This window comes from Miniopterus schreibersii, assembly GCF_964146895.1.
Source record: "Miniopterus schreibersii genome assembly, chromosome: 10".
NCBI classification, from domain to species: domain Eukaryota; kingdom Metazoa; phylum Chordata; class Mammalia; order Chiroptera; family Miniopteridae; genus Miniopterus; species Miniopterus schreibersii.
Genome location: NC_138110.1, coordinates 57517589 through 57538995, shown reverse-complemented (window position 1 = coordinate 57538995; position 21407 = coordinate 57517589). Strand labels below are relative to the sequence as shown.

The following is a 21407-nucleotide window of genomic DNA, read 5'->3' as shown; positions in this document are numbered from 1 at the left end:
CTACTACTTTTGAGGCGGGGATTCCACTCTGTTTTACAGATGAAACTAAAGTGGCTAAGTGGTGTATATATTTTTTAATATATCTTTATTGATTTCAGAGAGAGGAAGGCAGAGGGAGAGAGAGAGATAGAAACATCAATGATGAGAGTCGTCATTGATCGGCTGCCTCCTGCACGCCCCAAACTGGGGACTGAGTCTGCCACCCGGGCATGTGCCCTGACCAAGAATTGAACCAGGATCTCCTGGATCCTGGGTCAATACTCAACCACTGAGCCACACCTGGCTGGGCAGCTGAGTGGTATTTTTAAGGCCTTGCAACTAATGAGGCTCAGACTATATCAGGCTGACAGACACCAAAATTCAAGATTCTTTCAGGAGACTCAGTTCTAGCTCTCTAGCAGACACCCACCCCCAAATATCATTACTATCCTGAGATAGGGGTCATTTCAGCCTTCTGGGAAGTTAGGGGATAGAACCTAGAGCTCTCAGAACCTCCTTTATGTAGCCCACTGTGCCATTCAAATATTTCCAACATCTGAGATGGGAAAAAATGTGAATCACCTCTATAGGATCCTATCTGGTAGGATCTGAAATGGGTCCATCTCAAATGTCACTTGTTTTGTGAAGCCTTCTTGATTCCCCACCTCACCCTACTTGAGTTAATGGGGGGGGGCAATTTAGAACGTGCGTTCATTTATGAAGCTCCTTTAACCATAATCTCATGTGATGGAAAGTTATGTTATAAATGGGCCAGCATTATTATCCCCATTTTATAGATGAGAAGATAAAGGTACAGAGAGATTAAGTGCTTTGTTCACGGCCACACAGCTAGGATGTGAGCCCAGAGCTCTCTGACACCAAAACTTGTGTTTTCAAGTACCCAGTGCCTCAGTGCACTTAATAAGTGAAAGTGATCATAACCTTCCAACCAAACCTGTAGTGTTTTTGTTTATTAGAATTAATCACTGCCTCCATTGCACACCAATTTAGCATTTACAGTTGACCTCTGTATCTGTAGGTTCTGCATCCAACCATGGATAGAAAATATTCCAGAAAAAAAGTTATGTTGTAGCTGACTAAGTGTACTGTGTAGTTAGGCCTAGGATCGTGGTCTGTACTGAACATGTACTTACTTTTATTTTTCTAGTCATTATTTCCTAAACAATACAATGTAACAACTATTTACATAGTGTTTACATTTTATTGGGTATTATAAGTAATCTAGAGATGATTGAAAATATACAGGATTTGCTTAGGACATGCAAATGCTATGTATCATTTTATATAAGGGACTTGAGTATCTATGGATATTGGTATTGGTGCAGGGGTTGGGAGGGTGGGGAGGCCTTGGAACTAATCCCTCCACACATAATACCAGGGACTACGGTATTTCATTCTTTCTAGCTATGTCTTTTTCACTAGGTTGTGTTTTGAGGGAGAAACTAGGCCTCTTGTTTCTTTGTAACACCTACAGTATTTAGCATGGTGCCTGTTACAGTTAAAAAGTAGGTTAGGAATTAAATTGTGGTCTCTGACATTTTGAATGAACAGCACCAATACAACTTTCTGTGATGATAGAAATGTTTTGTATCTGTGCTGTCCAGCAAGGTAGCCACTTGCCATAGGTGGCTATTGAGCACTTGAAATGTGTGACTAAGGAATGAAAGTTTTAAGTAAATACAGTAAAAAATTTAGTTCCTCCATTTTGCTAGCCACAATTCAAGTGTTCACTCGTGTGGCTAGTGGCTACCATATTGGATAGCGCAGAGCTAGAGGATGCTCTTGCAAGTATCAGGATACAGCTTCCTAATATCCAGGCTGTCTTCATGAATTGAAAATGCCCCCACACTAAAGTGGAAAAGATTTTGTGCCCTAATGTTCAAATTGACCAGCCCCTTTGGTTCTAGCCCACCCTGAGTCTTTATAAGCAGACATTTCTATCAATGGTCAAGTCATTTTCCCTAAGATTTTCACAGACTTCCTCTTAGCTGCCTTCAGAAATATTTACTAGACTTACAAAAATTACTTTTTCTTGCTTAAATACTACTTCGATTGCTGATGTATTATTTTATAGGACTAATTCTTAATTTATCTTTTTGAGCTCTGTTCTCTCCTTTATGGAGCCGTTTGGTATAAAATGCTCTTAGATGAATATTTTTTGCTAATGTTTTTGTATCTTGGCCTGAATGCAAATAAGCTTTTTTTCCAAACTTTTCTAGATGTCAAAACCAGCCAAAAAGTGAAATTTTTTGGCTAGCTAGTTATTTAAACTTTGCTCAATAACTTATTCCACCCGGTTTGGAGTAGGCATAGGTAGAGTGTGAAAAGATCTATTTTGTCATATTGGAGAGACATATGAACAAGTGAGCTGTCACCTGGGGCTGGAGTTGGAAGGTGTATGTGTTGTGTGCATTATGACTGTGTGTTCAGGTGCTCTAGGGCTTTGTCATATCACCTTTACACTCATGATGCTTATGTTGACTGTTCAGGACTGTGGAGGGATAAAGTTTTATCCTAAATAAGACCCCATTGCTAAATTTAGGGATGATGAAAATTAATTGGCATTGTAGATAGTGAAAACTTTGGCTCTCTGGCCTCCTAGCTATCATATTTGTAGTATTAAAAAATATATCAAGTCTTTCTTGAATGGCCATGACATTTTATAATATGAATTCTGGGTTTTTTAACCATTAAGTATATGGAATCTGTAAAGCTTCAGATATGGAATCTGTAAAGTACATGGAAGTATATGGAATCTGTAAAGCTTTTGTGAAGTTACATTTGCTTTGTTGAAGTTCTGTTTTACTTTTGAACCTGTTAACTGTCATGGCATTATAGACTTGGTAGTTTTACTGGCTGCGACATCCCAGAACAAGGTTTGCTTTTATAATCACACCTTTATAGCAACATAGCCCCAGGTTTCCAATATTTCTCACCAGTTGGTCATCAAAATCAGGTTTCATTTTTTTGAGCACTCTAAGTCATCAGTTTAAACTGTAATATGCTTTTTAAATCTTGTTTTTAACTTGGGTTATTCTTCTGTAGCTACATTTAAAAATGTTAGATCTTACACCTGCTGTGTCAGAACTTATACATACTGTGTGCATTTCAAAAGGACGAGCGGTTTCTGAGAGGAAGGGCTAGGTGTGTGTAAAGGTTGACACAGGGCTTGCTTGAGTTTTCTGAGTACTTTGGCATTGGAGAAAACTTAGTGTTTTGAACTATCTGATTGTGTTTTTATTTCTTTTCAAAGAAAACTGGGATCAAAAATTGTAATGATGTAACTTTACGGTTGAGAAGTTATGTGCATAGTAGCCAGGAAATTCAGTAATGTTCCCCCAAGCAACTGTAACTCAGACATAGTGCATGAAGTTTTTATGGTTTAATATATGATACCATATAGAGTAATAGGAAGTACTACATAGAGTATGTATAAGAGTGAAAAATTATTGTTTTTGTGGGAGTCATGATTTTGCACATTCAGATTTCAGATGTGTAAATTTTCATTAATAATGTAGCATTAATGTATATTTGTATTTGAGATAAATGTCCATTGGTGCATCTAGAGATTCCTCTGGATTGTAGAGTTTATGTAATTGACTGATGGTGGTTATTAGAATGTTCAAAGAGAAATTCTCAGTCTAGGAACATAAATTATAAGACCCTAACTCAGTCTTTCATTCTGTAATATTTGATAATTAAGAGTGAGTTAGAGAAGTTCATTTTTACAGTAGAGTAAATGAAAACCTTGGCTTTAACATGTCTCCTGGAGAATATTCACTGCTTATCCTTCAGGAATTTTCCTCAGGTTATCTTCATCTTTCCTGCTCATTAATACCCTGGTTAAAATAGCACTGAAGTAAAGATGGCCCATTCTTGTTTTGTTTTTTCCAAAATCGTGTTCTCAAACCTCTTTTGTCAGAGGTGTCAAGGTGGTTTTTCAAACCTGTAGCAGCCTTGGCCTCAAGTAGATAATGCTTGTCTTAATGTGTATTTTAGGCGTAGCTTAGGGTGAAATAATTGTGAATTGAGAATTTCCTTGGTGTAAGTTAAATTGTCTTCTTTTCTTTTTTCCAGCCAAATCAAATAGAAAGCTTACCTTTCTGTACTTAGCAAATGACGTCATCCAAAACAGTAAAAGGAAAGGACCTGAGTTCACTAGAGAATTTGAATCTGTCCTTGTGGACGCTTTTTCTCATGTTGCCAGGTATGTTGTCTCTCTTTTTGTTTTGGTTTTAAGTACATTACCTTTCCTCTTTTTTGTTCTTTCCTTTTACAAGGTAACTTTTGTTAATTGACAACTTGTACTTTATAGAGATGTGCTTTACAGGGTGGTGCAAAAGCTAAATTATGGTTTTATGTTTTGCTGGGCCATTAAAAACTACCTCAGACATATAAACATTTTGATGCATTGGGGGATTCAGTCTAGCACTTGAAAGATCCTTTCCCTAGATGTGGTCATTTGTTGAATTCATTTCTTGAATATGGTATATTTTTCTTAGTTTGGCTGAATTGTCTCATTAGCTTATTGTCAAAAAACAAAAAGCCAAATAGTACAAGGGAATCTTCCAGTAACAAAACCTTATTAGCAAGAAATTAGTTGTTTAGGCATTTATTTTTACCTCCTTCCTTCTGGATGTCTAGATGTCTGGTTTACTAGAAATAGTGGTCATTACTATAACTGCAAAGATAATTACTAGTGTGGAAAGTAGATATTTGCTCTGGCTATATCATATGAAGTCTCTGCCACTGTCATGTTTTATAACAGAGAGGCCTGGAGCATAGAGCACACATATAACTAGTATCACAGAAAACATGTATTTTATTAAAAGTTTCATGAATCATTCTTTTCATTTAAAAACAAATGGTTTTTCCATAGACACAAGTTAGTTGCCTAGGAAGAGCAGAGAAAAACTATTTTTCACTAGACTATTACTCAATAAACATATAAAAATAATAAACGTCTTTGCAAAAGGAAATTGGGAAGGGCACAGAGGAGACTGGTGGGTTAAATAAAAATTGTTCTAGTGTCTTAAGTGTAAGTGAAAGGTCTTAAATGTGAAAATAAGTGGCGTTCCATGAAGATTTGAAACATTTGAAGGAATAAAATGAGAGACCCAAAAGAAAGAAATGACACCTAGCTTTCTAGAGATGGAAAAAAAGACTTTTGTTTGTCTACTACATAGCTGGCTCACTCTTTTGATGAACGTGGGCGCTGAAGAAAACGTGTTATGAATTTGAATAAATACTGTGTCCTTATAATAGAGGGTAAGCCTAGAACAAGCTACTAAAGTAGCTGTTTAAAACTGCAAGACAGGCATTTTCTTGTTTTGAGATTTAGTTCTGTTTCTTAGGCATTGGCTGTAGCTCTGCCTCCAACACTGAGTGACTTTATATGTGATACTTAGCTTTTTGAGCCCAAGTTTCCTAATTAGAGTTGTGAGGCTAAGGTAAAACAGTATGCTCACCCTGGCTGGGTAATTCAGTTGGTTAGAGCCTCATCCTGATACACCAGGGTTTGCGGGTTCCATCCCAGTCAGGGCACATATAAGAATCAACCAATGAATGCTTAAATAAGTGGAACAACAAACCAACATTTCTCTCCTCCACCCCCCACCCCAAATCAATAGGGGAAAAAATGCCCTTGCTGGGTAGCTCACTTGGTTAGATAGAGCCTTGTCCTGATACACCAAGGTTGCAGGTTCAGTCCCTGGTCAGGGCATATACAAGAAAAAAATAAAGTATGTTTTCAAAGTATGTTTGAAAGTACATAGTTCAGTGACTGATTTAAGGCCTTTGCTCCTTCATAGGAATATTACTAAATTATAAACTGAAGAGAAGGGCCATTTCTTTTCTGTGTTATTTTTTTTCCTTTTTCTGTATCCTAAGCGCCTAGTAAAGTGTCTGGCACAGAGCTGCTGGGTTATGTGGCTTTAGGGGATACCATTTATGTAGCTTTGCTATGGATGGTGGTGTCCCAGGAGCTGGGCAACATTGTGGTCTGCCCTGGCACAGAGAGGGATTCAATAAATATTTGATGAATTTATTAATTAATTTAGGGTATAGGAAATTGACTAAAATAGTCTTCTACAGCATTAATAAATATAACATTTTTATGTAAAAATTGAACACTAATTGTTAGCTGCCCCAAATCCAGAAAAGGGTAAGTAGAAAGGGGTGAGAGAAGGGGAATGGACAACACTGGGATTGAAAATCCTTTTTCTGCTTGGTAACATCTTACGACCTATCTAGGAGGAACTGTGGCATTGTGGAGAAAATAAACTTGGTCCTTTTTAATTTAAAAAAACCCTAATTTATTCACTTGATTGTTATTTATTTATTTATTTTTTGCATTCCTCTAGTTCTTTTAATGTCCTATTTGGGTATTATATTTGGGATCCCCATGTTTCCAAGCCCCCTCCTCGCCCCTTGTTAGAAGGGCCAACCACTCCACTTCAATGTTGATGTACTTATCAACAGCTAGACATGCTCTCTGTATGGTTTTCTTGTGGCCAATTGATGAGCAAAGATAGTTGGCCTATTAATATTGACCAAAATTGATTAGGAATCTTTTATGATAATTTTCTACCTCTTCCCTCACCCCCAAAAATTCCCAAACCAAACCTTTCAAATCAGAGAAAGCTGCCAAGCTCATAGGGTAGGTTTAATTTGAATAGCGGTTTAATTAACCAGATTTTGCACTTTTTAACCACACACATGCTTCTTGTTTTCTTCTCAGTTTGGAGATGGTTGTGCACCTTATTTTTCTTTCATTCAGCGTGTCTCTGAGTGCCTTCTGTGTGCCAAGAACTGATCCAGACAGTCGGGAGCAGCCCTGAGTAAGGCAGGCAAGGACAAATAAATGAACAAGATACTTTGAGAGAGATAAGGTGGACGTGATAGAGTAGAATAGCATTCTAGAGCAGGATCTTCTCTAGTGTGGTGAAGGCGGCCTCTCAGGAAATGACATTCGAGGTAATTGTGTGAAGTAGGAACTTCAGGTAGAAGTAATTGTGGCACATTAAGAGGATCAGAGTGAAGACCAGTGTGGTTAGAGCACTGAGCAAAGGGGAAAGTGGCATCCATATGATATCAGAGAGGTAGGCAGGTGCCACTCACATATGCCTTGTAAGTATTGCAAGAGAGGATTCTGTTCTGATGGGATGTCAGAACTGAAGTGTTTTAAACGGGGGAATGATATATATTCCATCACATTGTTAAAAGATCCCTCTGGCTTGGTTTGGAGAATGGATTATAAGGGCCAAGGGAGAGGCAGGGACATTAGTTTGGAGGGTCTTGCTCGAAGACAGTCCAGAGGTGACATGGCTAGGACTCAGAAGCAGTGAGAAGATTAATAATAGCTTCTGTTTATTGAATGTTGACTTTGTAGATGGATTTGCTTCCCCCAACCCCCCAAGTGTAAACTGATAGGGTTTATGGGAGTGGAGTAGGAGTTGGTAGTGAGGGAAAAGAGAAATCAAAGAATATTTTTAGGTTTTTAATATTAAGGGGATGGCCAGTGGTACCGTTTATTGAGATGAGGTTTGAGGAAAAGGTGGTAGAGGAAATCAAGAGTTTTGTTTTGCCATGTTAAGTTTGATGGTAGATATTCCAAGAGGCAGTGCCACATAGGCAGATGGATAAAATACAGGCATACCTTGTTTTATTGTGCTTTGCGTTACTATGCTTCACAGATGTTCTTCACAAATTGAAGTCAAGACCCTCCACCAGCAGCCCTAGCCGGTTTGGCTCAGTGGTTAGAGCGTCGACCCGTGGACTGAAGGGTCTCGGGTTCGATTCTGGCCAAGGGCACATACCTTGGTCAGGGAGCAAGCGGGAGGCAACCAATCGATTTGTCTCTCTCGCATCGATGTCTCCCCCTTCCACTCTCTCTGAAAAGCAATGGAAAAAATATCCTCGGGTGAGGATTTTAAGAAAAGAAAAAAAGACCCTCCACCAGCAAAAAGAATACAACTTGCTTTATTGAGATAGCTACTGAATTGTGGTCTGGAACTAAAGCCGCAGTATTTCTGAGGCATGCCTGTCATCTGAATCTCAGTAGGAAATTAATTTCTGTAGACAAATTTGGAGTTAGCACCATGTACGTGTTTATTTACCATTGTGCCATGAGTCCTGAAGACCATTCCTAGGTTTGGTGATTTGTTAGGAGTACTCACAGGACTCAGTATATAGTTGTACTCAATAGTCGGTGGTGTCAATGAATCAAAATTATACTGTTTTTTTAAAATCCTCACCTGCGGATATGTTTATATTCATTTTTAGAGAGAGAGAAACACTAATTGGTTACCTCCCATAGACGCCCCAACTGGGGATCGAATTCCCAACCTAGGTATGTGCCCTGACCAGGAATTGAACATGCAGCATTTTGGCGTACAGGACAGTGCTCCAATCAGCTGTGCCACCCGTCCAGAGCTATACTTTATTTTTTTTGTCAGATGGGCAAAAACATTTTTTTGGTGTGCCGAAGAATTTAGTAATTAGTTATGTGTGCCAAGAGATGAAAAAGGTTGAAAATTGCTGCAGTGGAGTCATACAGGATATATACTTAATTCCTCCTGCATTGAATTATGGCAACACGTGTGAAATGTATACCTGGATGCTCATTAGAGACTCAGTGCCCAGTTTTTATTGGGATGTGCCACAGGCATCCTCTGCTAATATTTCAAAAAGAAAGCAGGTGTTCAGCACATAAACAATATTGTTTGAACAATTTAGGCACAGTAAACCACCCTTATTAGTTAGGAAATGGCAGGAACACTTCTGAAACCCAGGTTCTCAGATGCCTGCCAAGGGCCAACCTTATAAGCAGGCCTTTCTAAGGGCAGCAGTCTCAGGCTTGCTATGTTAACTCTTTTCTGCACAGTTGCAGAGGAACATTTCTGCTCCAACTATACATGAGGTGCTATTGGAAGTGTTGTAGATACTTAGAATTCTTGCCCTTAGTAGGCTACCATAGGCCTACAGTACATGGGATAAGACAGAAACACCGAAATTATAGCAGCTGTATCAAGGAAGTGCCATTAAAACTGCAAAGGAAGAAAAGGCCCCCAAGCCCGGCCAGTGTGGCTCAGTGGTTGTCTACCCATGAACCAGGAGGTTGGGGTTCAATTCCTGGTCAGGACACATGCCCAGGTTTCGGGCCTGATCCCCAGCAGGGGGCGTGCAGGAGGCAGCTGATCAATAACTCTCATCATTCATGTTTCCATCTCTCTCCCTCTCTGAAATCAATAAAGACATTTTTTTAAAAACCAAAGAAAAGGCCCCCAAGCTGGCCTGATACTTCAAGCAGCAATCCTGTGTGTATAATACACACTTTTTGCTTTTTAGATCAATTTTACAGTGATTCAGTTTATAATCAGAATTAAAATACATACTAAGTTGTGTTCAACATAACAAGTTATGTATGTAATTATCACCTTCCAGTGTATTCATTGATGGTGGCAATGATTTTTTTGTGTTTTTTCACTTAAAGATTTCTCAATTTAGAACGGAGTTAGTGCAACGTGAAAAGAGAACTCCTTCTATTACAAAACTACTTTATTGCTTTAGCAGTATCCAGTTCTAGATGCTAAAGTGACTTCCTTTTTTTGGAGCTATGGCAAAACTTCATCAGTAAAAAGATTTCTTGACTATTATATCTGTAACTTTTAAACTTATTTGGCAAAACCTTGACTTAATATAGTTCTCAAAGAATTAAGCTATCCTGGTGAATTACCTATTAAACTAGAGCTCCCTTTTGGATTTAGCCTTTAGTAGTGAAAGCCTATTGAAAATGTCCTTAGGTTATAGCAGGTTTGAGCATCAGTTTCCATTGTATAGTAACATGGCTGAAGCTCAGTTGTAAGTCTTGATTGAGTCCCAAATATCCCCAGGGATGGTTGGTGGGTGGGTGCTGTCCCCTCCCTCCCCCTCCTTTTTAACTAAATCTTAGATAATAATTGGTTGTCATGATTAAGGTTTCTGTTTTAAGTGAAAGGAGAATTTGCAGAGAACAATTTTATGTTAAAAGTACCAACCAGTTAATTAAGTTCTGATTAGTTATGATTTGGTTATACTATTTGTAATGACTTTGTTTTTCTAAACCCTACATTTGATCACATCAGGGACTTCCCTTTGCCGTCAGGATAAAGGCCACATGCTTACTATGGTATTCAGGGCCCTCTATATTCTAATTCCACTCTGTCCCACCAGATTCTCTGCTATTTCGGTACACTCCCTATATACTTAAGCTACCTGAATCACTCACAACTTGTCCCTCTTCTCCTTGTTTTACTTTGAGGGTTCCATTCAAAGGAGGGGAGATAACATGAGCAAAGGCACATGCACAAGAAAGAGCAAGTTCTGAGTAGAAAATCAGTGTGGTCCAATGTTGCTAGAATGTGAAGTCACAGGTAGGGTATGTATGGAAAGGTGAAAGGCTACTGGGTCAAGCCCTAGAGATCAGGACCTAGGCCTAATTCTTTGTATTCCAAGCACAGTATTTCATAAACTTTATTGAATGAGCAGGTGAGTGCTTAGTTGATGTCTGGCATGAATGACCTTGATGTAGTAAGGTGATTGCTTTAAATTAACTAATTGTATGGCTTACTGAAACCTAGCTAAAATTTTTTTAAAAGATTACAATTAGACAAATGTTATTGTACTTGTTCTAGGGTAGATAGCATTGGGGGGGGGGAAGACAGATCCCTGCCCTTATATTAAAATGGAAAGAGTGAAACAAGTAAACTATATAGCATATCGGAAGATAAGCAATGTGGAGAAGGGAGTGTAATTTTAAATAGGGGCATTAGAGAAGGACTCACAGTAAATGTGTTGTGTGAGCTAATACACACCTAGAGGAGAGCAAATGAGCCATGCCACCATCTGGGGGAATGTGGTTCCAGGCAAAGTGAACTTTAAATGCAAAGGCCCTGAGGCAGGAGGGCCAGGGTAGCTGTTTAGGGGAGGGAGGAAGTGAGGCCAGAGAACTAATGGGCTTTGTAGGCTTTATAAGGACTTTCACACTTTTATTCTGAGGGATAACGGGGAAGAGCTCTGGCAGTTTTGAACAAGAGTGACAAGGTCTGCTTTAACGCAACAGCTAGAATTCTATTTTTTAAGTTTGTTAATAGATTGTAGGAGGACAAGGGTGGAAGCAGGGAGACCAGTAATGAGGCTGGATTGTAATAATCAGTTAGGAGATGATAGTGGCGTGGATCAGGTTGATAGCAGAAGAAGAGGTAAGAAGTAATTTGTTTCTAGATATATTTTGAAGATGGAGTAAAAGTGTTTTATCACAGATATCAAATAATTAGTTTATACCTTTGTTTTATAAACTATTAGTGGAATTTTTTTCTTACCCTCACCTCAGACGAAAAGAAAAAGGGTTAACAACAGCAACAAATTAATTTGTATGTACCCTGATTTAGTACTTTAATCACAATTCAGTTAAATTTGACACTAATAATTCATAACTAATATAGTCTGACCAGATTAGGCTGAAAACTTACCTCACCTTAGGTATTGACATAAATTTGAGAAAAGTGCTGTCAGGGCTGAGGGTGGAAATTCTCATCTCAGTTGATTTGGGATGATTTCTTCTTAAAGTTCCATTAAATTTAAGATACTGACTTAGTTATGCAGATGTCAGGTTATCTCTCCTTGTCATTCAGTGTAAGATCATTGACGTCCAGATAGCTCTACAGTCCAGAAAAATTCATAGTTACAAGTGGAAGGTGAGGGAATTTGTTTCCCTTTCAGAAAGCCTTGCCTGGCTGGGCATGGCTTAGCGGTTGAGCATTGACCTAGGATCCAGGGGATCGAGGTTCAATTCTGGTCAGGGCACATGCCCGGGTTGCAGGCTCGATCCCCAGTTGGGGGCGTGCAGGAGGCAGCCAATCAATGACTTTCTCATCATTGACGTTTCTCTCTCTCTCTCTCTCTCTCTCTCTCTCTCTCTCTGCTTCTCCCTCTCCCTCTCCCCCCCCTCTTCCTCCCTCCCTCTCTCTGAAATCAATAACTATTTTTTTTTAAAAGAAAGAAAGTCTTTCCCCACTCTTCCACTTGCTGTCTCACACTTTAGGTAAGCCACCAGTTCACTCTGAATGCTAGTTACAGTTACCTCATTGAAAAACTATCTGTTTCAAGAGTGTAATATGTCAAGAAAAAACTGTCTAAATTACTAAGGACTGTATTATGCTCAGTGTGTTCTAAGATTATCTATTCAATACTTTTGTGTGAACATGGAATACAAACCTAGCCCAGAATTAAGATAATTATGAAGCAATTAATTTAAAGTTGAAATCAGTCTTGGCATGTATGTATATATGATTGTATTTGTACATGTAGAGGTATTGGTGTGTTAACACTGATGAGTAGTAGTGACTTTATTCCCCATTTTAAACATTTGTATTTTTTTTTAATCTTTTTTTTTTCTATCCTTAAAACTTTTGGTCCCCTTTAATTTCCAGCAGAATGTCTGGCACTAGATTTCAGTTAACGTCCTCTTGAAAAGCAGGCTGTCACAATTGATGGTATCAAGTCTGATTATTATGTCTGTAAAAATCCGCCATTGGCTTTTTGCCCTATTTGCCCCATCTTTCAAAGGGGATAAAAGACACAGATTAATCTCTCACTCCGACACAAGAAGAATATAGTTTCCTGGTCAAGTTTTGGGTATCCACTTATTACAATATATACCTTACTTTTCCTTCTGTTTTAAATGTGTAAATCATTTAGTCAGTTGTTGATTATTTTTTTAAGTACATCTATCCTAATTAAAAACAAAAAATCTTAAGCTTATATATATCTTTTCATCTTTTCTGGGCAGAGAGGCAGATGAAGGCTGTAAAAAACCTTTAGAAAGATTGCTGAACATCTGGCAAGAAAGAAGTGTGTATGGCGGCGAGTTCATACAGCAGCTGAAGCTGTCTATGGAGGACTCCAAGAGCCCTCCCCCCAAAGGTAGAAACATCACCACATGTTTACAGCTCTTGGTCTTTGCCTACTTTCGAATCAAATATGAAAAGCTGCAGTGGGGGTTGCTGTGAACCACCAGCGATTATATGATTCTTCAAAGAGATGATCATAAACGATGGTGAGAATTTATGTAGTGCTCGCAGCGTGCAAGCCTGGTTCTAGTATTCATGCTATTCATCATCTCACACCCTCACTTTTGCTCTGTGTTCTCCTTGGCTCTCCTGCCTTTCAGACTTTCTGTGTACCAGGGAAAGACACAACAGCATTTTTTAGAGTTGTGAGCAACTAGGAAGTACCCTGGACTAAGATTCTGTCCTAGCTCTTCCCCTAATTACTGTAGGATCGTGGATAAGTCCTTTAGCCCTTTCAGAACTTGGTTTCATTAACTACCAATGTTGTTTTGGACCATACTTCTGATGATTGTCACCTTGCTGTCTGAAATTGACTTTGGTCTCTGTTGAACTCGGGATATTCTTGGGAAGTGTATACATGTATGCGAGTTTTACCAAGTCCTTGAGAGCTTATGTTATTTTCTTTAAAGAGAAGTAAAGACAAATGTTATTTGGTTCTTTGGCTTCTAGTTAGTTGCGGTTTAATTTTAGCTGACATGGAGTGGCCTGCACACATACTCGTGCCTAGAGGATCAAGTCCACGTACTAATACGTTCTCTAGGGCCCTTGAGAGTCTGGCTCGTCTGCTTTCCTAGATTCTTCTGCCGTTCCTCTTTGTATACCATATTCTTTTGGCCACACCCAGTAATTTCCCCTCTGGATGCTCTATTGGTGCCTCTTCCTTTGCATTTGTTACCTCTGCCTGAGATGTCCTTCTGCCCCTTTCACTGTGTGGTGAACTCATTCTTCGAGAATGCTACTCATCCTGACACCTTCCCTAGTTCGTCTCGCACATGTGGCCATTCCCCCCACGTTCCTCTGGTACTTCTTACATGACTCTGCTGTAGAATACAACCATAGTAATAGCATTCATTTGGCAACCCGTATTGTGTACCTTCTGTGATCTCTTCCAGGTCTGAGTTTATATGCATTTGAAGTGGGATAGCTTTCCTGTGAAACTAGAAGTTAGAGACTCTCCAAGAATGATACAAGTGCTTTCAAACTGCAGGTCATTGTTCTTTTACTTGGAATTGATTTAAACCAAAAAACAATTTTGGAGCCGCTTTGCACAGTAGCTTCTGAAAAGCAAGATATTTCCTACCTTGGAATCTGGTGATGTTTGTATTGTGTCCTGTGGTGGTGTTCTGCACAGCATTGAGAAATTATTCAGCACTCTTGACTCTGCCTTCAAATTCATTGGTAAACAGTGCTGATTTTTAAAAATACCTTTGGGCAAGTAGGAGAGCTCTGAAATACAATGTTTGAAGCTAAGTGTTGAATTTCAGTTAAACAAGCAGTTGCCAGACATGTGCTTTGAGTAAACAGCTATGCTATAGGAAAGAGAGGAGTGAGAAATAGTTCTGCACTTAGGGAGCAGTCAGACAAATTGGGGAATTTGTGGCCGTGGTAGGTTTGAAAATACCTCCATTGGGTTTCTCAGTCTTTTGAGCATCTTGATATTAACAACAAGAGAGGCAGTATTCCTCTGTGTGGAGGATAATGCTGATCTAAAGATAGTTTCTCCTCTGTTCTATAAAGACGGAAACACACATCGTAAGGGTCCAACATGTGTATTAGTCCCAGTCAACCACTCTGTCTTCTCACTGTCTTCTTTGGACCCGAGTTATCAGAATATTTTACCACAATCCTTTCAAAATATTGATGATCTCTCCAGAAGTTTATTTCCAAATTTAAAGTCTTCTTATACTTCAGATTTAATTCATAACTTTAGAATTTATCTTTGAAATAAAAATTTTCCTGTGTAACTTTGACAGTTCTAACATTGGAGAATGCGTGAGATTAGGAATTTTGTTTTAGAACTAGAGCGTTCTTGAATTATATACCCGTCTCCCCAGGTGCAAGACCCAGGGTTTCTAAGGTTGCCTCTCTTTTTGGAAATGCTCAAGCTTTTGCTTGACTGAATGGAACTTTATTACTTACCTGAGTCATACATGAATCACACAATATTGTATAGTTGTAGAGGGATTTAGAAAGGAAAGGCAGATACAAAGGAAATAGCATTTATTGAGCATATATTAGGTATCAGCCTCTCTGCTCACTGCTTTTCATGTTAGTTTATTTTAGATCCTTACCACTACTCTATGAATTTGGTATTTTCATATTTCAGATGAAGATACTAAGGCTCACAAGAGTATAGTAATTTTGTCCAAATACATATAATTGATAATGGAGAATTCAAATCCAGATCTATTTGACTTTAAAGCCTGTGCTTTTTATATCATACTTTTTTCTGAAAGCATAGCAGATTTGAATTAGGGTAAGAATTCATGAGCAGTCACCCAACTTTCCTGGGTCTTAGTGTGGTTACGTTAGCTATTCAGAGCAGGGTTTTGACATCAGACTTCCAGAGTATGAATCCCAACTTTGTCATTTCCAAACTTTTAACCTTGAACACATCTGACCTATCTGGGCCTCAGGTTCTTCAGTGTACTTTATGGCTGTAGATAGTAATACTTTATAGGGTGTTTGTGAGTATTACTTGAGATAATGTAGGTAAGATGTTAAGCGATGATGTGACTTTTATTTGTACCCCCCATTCTAATATTTAATATCCTGAGTTCCTAAATACGAACTCTAGCAAAAGTAGAAGGAGACTTACTAGTATTTTTAGTTTCTCAGATTTTGTGCAAGACTAGAAAGCATAGTGGTTAAGAGCACAAGCTCTAGGTTGCACTTCCCTGGGTTCAAGTCTGGCCCTGGCCACTCAGTTCAGTGAGGTGATCTGGATAAAGTGCTTTCAGGGCTATGCCTCAAGTGTCAGCCCTTTGTTTGTTGCAGTTTTTTTCTTTCTTTCTGTGAGCAAAGTTTAATGTGCTTTTTAAATTTTTTCTTTATTTTGCAGGGAGGGAACAAAGAATGAGGAAGCTGTTGCAAACAATATTTCCTGATTATTTTCTCATTATAAAAGAAATACAAAATTTATGGGTTTTTGTTTCCTTTTCCCCAGAAAATTTCAAGTGCATTCTTTAGAAGATCCAGCTTTATAGGCAGATGACTACATTTTGTAATGTGACTTGAGAACCTTCAGACTAACTTTTTGCCTTAAAATTAGTTTCATAGTCTGTCATAATGTCTGAAATTCTACCAAAATTCAGGTCTCTAAGAGGCATACCATAAACACTTAGGTAACCAGGATTACTTGAAAGTTAGGTGAGTACAAGTTCCCCTGGAGACACAGGGACAGGTTGGAAGATAGAAGAGAAGATGTGCAGAATGAAGGCAGAAGATTTCGGTCACTTGTAGTGTTTGCCCTGCCTGTAACAGTGTTTGAGTGAGTAAAAAGAGTATAAATACTGTGGTCAGAAGCCAGATTGATAGTGGAAGGGTGCCTTTTCTTAAATTTAGATGCAGGAAGGGGACTGACAGATTTCCTAGGTTATTTCTAATGGCTGTGTGATTAGATTGAGAATACTGGGCGTCATGACTGCTAACTTTGTACAGATGAGTCAGGGTAGTCACCAGAGCAGGCTGTCCTATTTGTGTAAAGGAATGCAATGATAGTCATTTCTGGTGCAGCACTAGCGTTTTCCAAGCTCTGTGCTTCCTCTCCTTCAAGGGGTTTCAAGCTCAGGCCTGTTGACGCTTTCCTAGGTGTTATAGGGATGTAAAGGAATGTTTCTGTCAGAGGTAAGGTCAGTGTCTGCCTGTGACCATGCAAAGTAACAATGGCCACATACTGTGGGAGTTAGAGGGAGATGATGCCTGAAAGAGAGAGGGAGTACTCAAGATGGTATTACCATTACCATGTGTAAGTAGGCTTTGCACTTAAGTGGCCAGACATTCCACGTTTTTTAATAAAGGCACAATGGGGTGAGAGCTCAGCTTTAGGAACGTTAATTTAATAAAAGTGTAGTCTAAGTTGGAAAGGGAGCTGCTAGAGGCAGGGAGACCAGTTGGGATATTGGTCTGGACAAGGCATGGTAAGGGGCTATGGGAAGGAGCAGAGAGGAGATATGTAGGAGACCCCTCAGAGCTGTGGAATCTGCTAGAAGTTGGGACTTTGGGAGAATATTCTGGTGGTTCCAAGGTATCGTACTTGGAAGGTGAGGCCAGTAGAAGTGTTCATAATGAAAAGTAGCTCGGAAAAGATGATCCCTATGGGGGAAATGATGAGTAATTCATTTCCAGTAGGTCCTCCAAGTGGAGATTGGTGAGAACTGGAAAAAGAGGATAATAATGGTTATCTCCTATTATTGCTTCCTCTTTCATCAGAATGGCAAAGGTCAGAAATGCCCCTAAAATTATTTGCGTCAATTTCATTTCAGTCTGTGTCACTCTGCGAGTCAGTGGCAGCATGAAGTGGTAAAAGGAACTCCAGCCCAGCTAGAGTGGCTCAGTTGGTTGTGCACCAAAAGGTTGCTGGTTTGATTCCCAGTCAGGGCACATACCTGGGTCGCCGGTTTGATAACTGGTTGGGGCAGGTGCGGAAGACAACTGATCGATGTTTCTCCCCTCCCTCCCTCCCTCTCTCTCTCCCTCTCTCTCACTTTCTCTCTCTCACACAGCATGTCCTCAGGTGAGGATTAAAAAATAATTTAATAAAATAAAAAAAAGAAACTCCAAATTAGGAGACAGATGACTGGCTGTAGGACCCAGACCGATGAGTTCTTAAACTTTGGACAAACCACAGCCTGTGGGCCTTGATACTCATGAGAAATAAGGTGGGGAAAGCAGAGACAGGAGTTTATCTAAGGCCTGCCAGTGCCCAGTCAGTGATTCTGAGTATCTTGAGGTATTCAGTGATGTGTGGTTTTTATATATAAACATTTTTGTATGAGAGTTTGAAAACTGAAGGATTCAAGTTTTAAAATTTTTTCTACTTTATTTAGTATATTTAACAATTTATTGAGCGTTCTTCTAGGTGTTTGGAAGTGAACAAAATAATACAAATTTGTTTTTTTTGTTCTTATGCTGAAATTCTTAGTGGCTAAATGCCTATATGGGTCATACCACATACTACACATTCATTAGGCAGCTACTGTGTGCAGATTGCCCCTAGATATTTCATATGCAAAGTATATCCTAATAGACTTCTGTTTTAAAAATACAGCAGCCCTTGCATCGCATAGTAGTCAAGGACTGTAAAAGTGACCATGGAAGCTGAAACCACCATACCAAGGGATTTTAATAATCAATAGAGGAAGTTATGATTGTTCTGCAACTTTTAAGATTTTTTCTGTTAAAGAATTAAAATCTCCCTGTTGATTACAATTGTATATATAAACAAAGATAGTAAAACTAATATTAGGGTGCTGTAACAAAAAATTAGAAACATTGAGAATTGAAGTGTTTATTTCTTTGTAACAAACTTATCAAAAGTGATTTTAGCAGAACTTGCTTGTACAGTTTGTGATCCAGAACAAGCATCTTTTCTGTCTTAATGAATTGTCATACTGCTTTCTAACTTTGGATCAGCTTCCAACATTTTATTCTTTATTTTCAGTGTCATGAAAATAGCTTGGAGAGTTCCTTTGCTATACAGCTCTTTGCCAGCTGCACTCCCCCGGACGCTGTCGTTTTCATCACAGCCACTTTCTTCATTTGTGTTGATTAGTTGGCCTTCACTAAGTTCCTCTGGCTTTGAATCTAGAGTCTCTAGAAGCCTGCGGCAGTGCCAGCATTCCCACAGCCAGCCATTTCTGCTACAGCTCCATTGACGGTCCTTTCAGATTGCACTTCCAGCATTAGTTTTAGTTTTAATTTCTTTGCTGCTCTTTCATCTTTGACCAGTCACTGACCTTGAAGAAATGATATGGTCACTGATCATGATGCACTTCCGTTATTTGCATAGTGATTTGTGGACTGAAGTTAGTCACAAAGCTTGCTCTTTATGCAATTACTCATAGTTAATGTGCCATGGTAAATGAAATTTGGACCATGTTGTTGAGGAACTTGTGGTGTTTAACTAAATCATGGTAACAAATCTGTGCATACTAGAATTGTACAAAGTGAGGACTGCCTGAATTGCAAAAGTTGTTTCTTATTTTAGTAGAACAAACACACACATTAAGAAAAAATAAAATTCATGATACTGACTTGGCTTTCATATCAAACATAGCTTGTCCAGTTAATGTGTAAGGTAGAAAACAGGAACTATGTCCTTGGTTGTAGAAGAAAATGTTCAATTAAGCAAGAATATGTTCTGTTGATAACATCCAGAGTTCTGAGGTAGGTGCATTGTGACCCCTCATTTAACAGATGAGAAGATAATTGTGTGGTGCTAAGTCAATGTGACTGCCTTGAAAACAGCACAGATTTTTTAGTCAGACCTTTAAATGTGTTATTTAACCTCCCTGAGTCTTCATTTTCTCACCTGTAAAATGGAAATATTACATCTTAGAATTGTTGGAAAGATTAAATGTAAAAAAACTATGGCAATGCCTGGCCCATGTTAGGTATCTGAACCTAAATTTATTACTTAGATTTATGTTCCACAGTTGTTTGGCATATATTTTGTATTGTACAATTTGATGCAAAATGGATGATCTTGGAATTAACACATCTATCATAACAAGATAAAAGCACACAGTACAGATAATTAAAAATGTAACCTGTTAGTTTCAAAAGTGGTTAATTTTAAAATGGAAACTGAAGTAATTTCTCCTAGTGATATCTATCATATTTTTCATTAATGGTTATTTTTAATTTTAAGGTAAGATTGTTTTGTTTTTAAAGGGATAGTTTAAAGGATATTTGTATTTAGAATTTTTGACACAATTTCATTGATGGGTTTCTCTCTACTATTTATTTTCTGAACTTATCCTAGAAAGCATAATGAATCTTATTTATACGCAGTATATTCTCTATAAACCCTTGCACACATCGGCTTACTTCATTACATTGTTTGATGGATTTCTTACCATTTTACTTCTTCTGTTAACTGTTTTTTAAGATGAGTTGGTAAGTTTCACATGATTTTCAATGCTTGTTTTGAGTAGTAATTTTTCCAGTGAGTGAATCTGAGATGACAAAGGCCATTTTGACTCTTTTCAGTAATGTAGAACTACCAATTTAAAATAAAGGTTAATGTTACACTATCTCTGGAAATGACCCCTCCTGCTCTTTTTTGCATGTGACCATTGTACATAACATTTGACTCTTACCTTTGCAGGCTTTGGTGACTCAAATTTGTCACTTTTTTGTTCCCTGTAGCAACAGAGGAGAAGAAATCTCTGAAGCGAACTTTTCAGCAGATACAAGAGGAGGAGGACGACGACTACCCTGGAAGCTACTCCCCACAAGATCCTTCTGCAGGACCCCTCTTGGTATGTCCTGCCCCCAGAGGATAGGGCACAGTAGCGTGGTGAAGTGACCTCTAGTTGGAGATTATGACCACAAGGTGGCGCAGGCGACCAGCACTGTGGAATCCGCAGAGGGTAGCTCTCAGGGCACTGGGTGCAAGATCCACCTAGCGAAGCTTGCCAGACAGCAGGCTTGACTTTGCAGGCCAGGACTTCGGCATGGATTTATGTTTTATAGTGTACTTGGACTTGGCATTTTTTCACTCCTAGAAATTGAAAATATTCTTTAAAAATAGATTTTTGTGACAGGATGTAGAATTTTATTCATGGTCTGCAATGGGCTTTTAAATGTCAGGAATGATCTTTTTTAGAATTTGCCTCCACCTCATTTAACTCCAACTAATTTTTTTAAACCCCATGTGTTAACAGATAGTGTTGTGTTTTATTGTATAGACTGAGGAACTAATCAAAGCCTTGCAGGACCTGGAAAATGCCGCATCAGGGGATGCTACTGTCCGACAGAAAATTGCTTCTTTGCCCCAGGAAGTGCAAGATGTTTCTCTATTGGAAAAAATAACAGGTGAGAAGGTAGAATTTGGGTAAAAGATGAGGGAAGAGGGACATATCTCTAATTCATCAAACCCTATGGCATACTTAGGTCTGCACTTGTAGACTCTCCATTTAGTATTTGGTGCTCTGCCATCATGGGATTTGGACACATAGCTCCATGCTAAACAGTGAAGCTGCTGGAATAGTCCAAGCTTGACTAGAGATTCTAGGAATTACTGCAGAAATGCTGGTGTGCCACAACTTGTGGCACTCTAAGGTCTGTTGAAAACGTAGTGCAAATTGTATGGGCTGGGGACAGAGGGGGGAAGGCATTGAACTCATGACCCTCTTACTAAAAAAAAAAATTATAATTCAGTGCTGTGTAATTTATACATTGCACATTGACACACCCCATAGATCAGGGGTGAGGAACCGTTTTTGTGCGAAGGGCCATTTGGATATTTATAACATCACTCATGGGCCATACAAAATTATCAGCTTAAAAATT

The 21407-nt window shown here is 38.8% G+C and overlaps 1 protein-coding gene across 3 annotated transcripts in view; it reads left to right on the top strand.

Annotated features, from left to right (window-relative positions):
- The window catches only part of RPRD1B (regulation of nuclear pre-mRNA domain containing 1B), a 51411-nt gene that overhangs the window by 1776 nt on the left and 28228 nt on the right, over positions 1-21407 (top strand). For all 3 annotated transcript variants that reach the window (XM_081149804.1, XM_081149802.1, XM_081149803.1), the window contains 4 exons: positions 4078-4207; positions 12830-12963; positions 20262-20374; positions 20804-20930. In XM_081149804.1, the coding sequence (XP_081005930.1) occupies positions 4078-4207; positions 12830-12963; positions 20262-20374; positions 20804-20930 (504 nt within the window). The remainder of the gene's footprint in view (positions 1-4077; positions 4208-12829; positions 12964-20261; positions 20375-20803; positions 20931-21407) is intronic.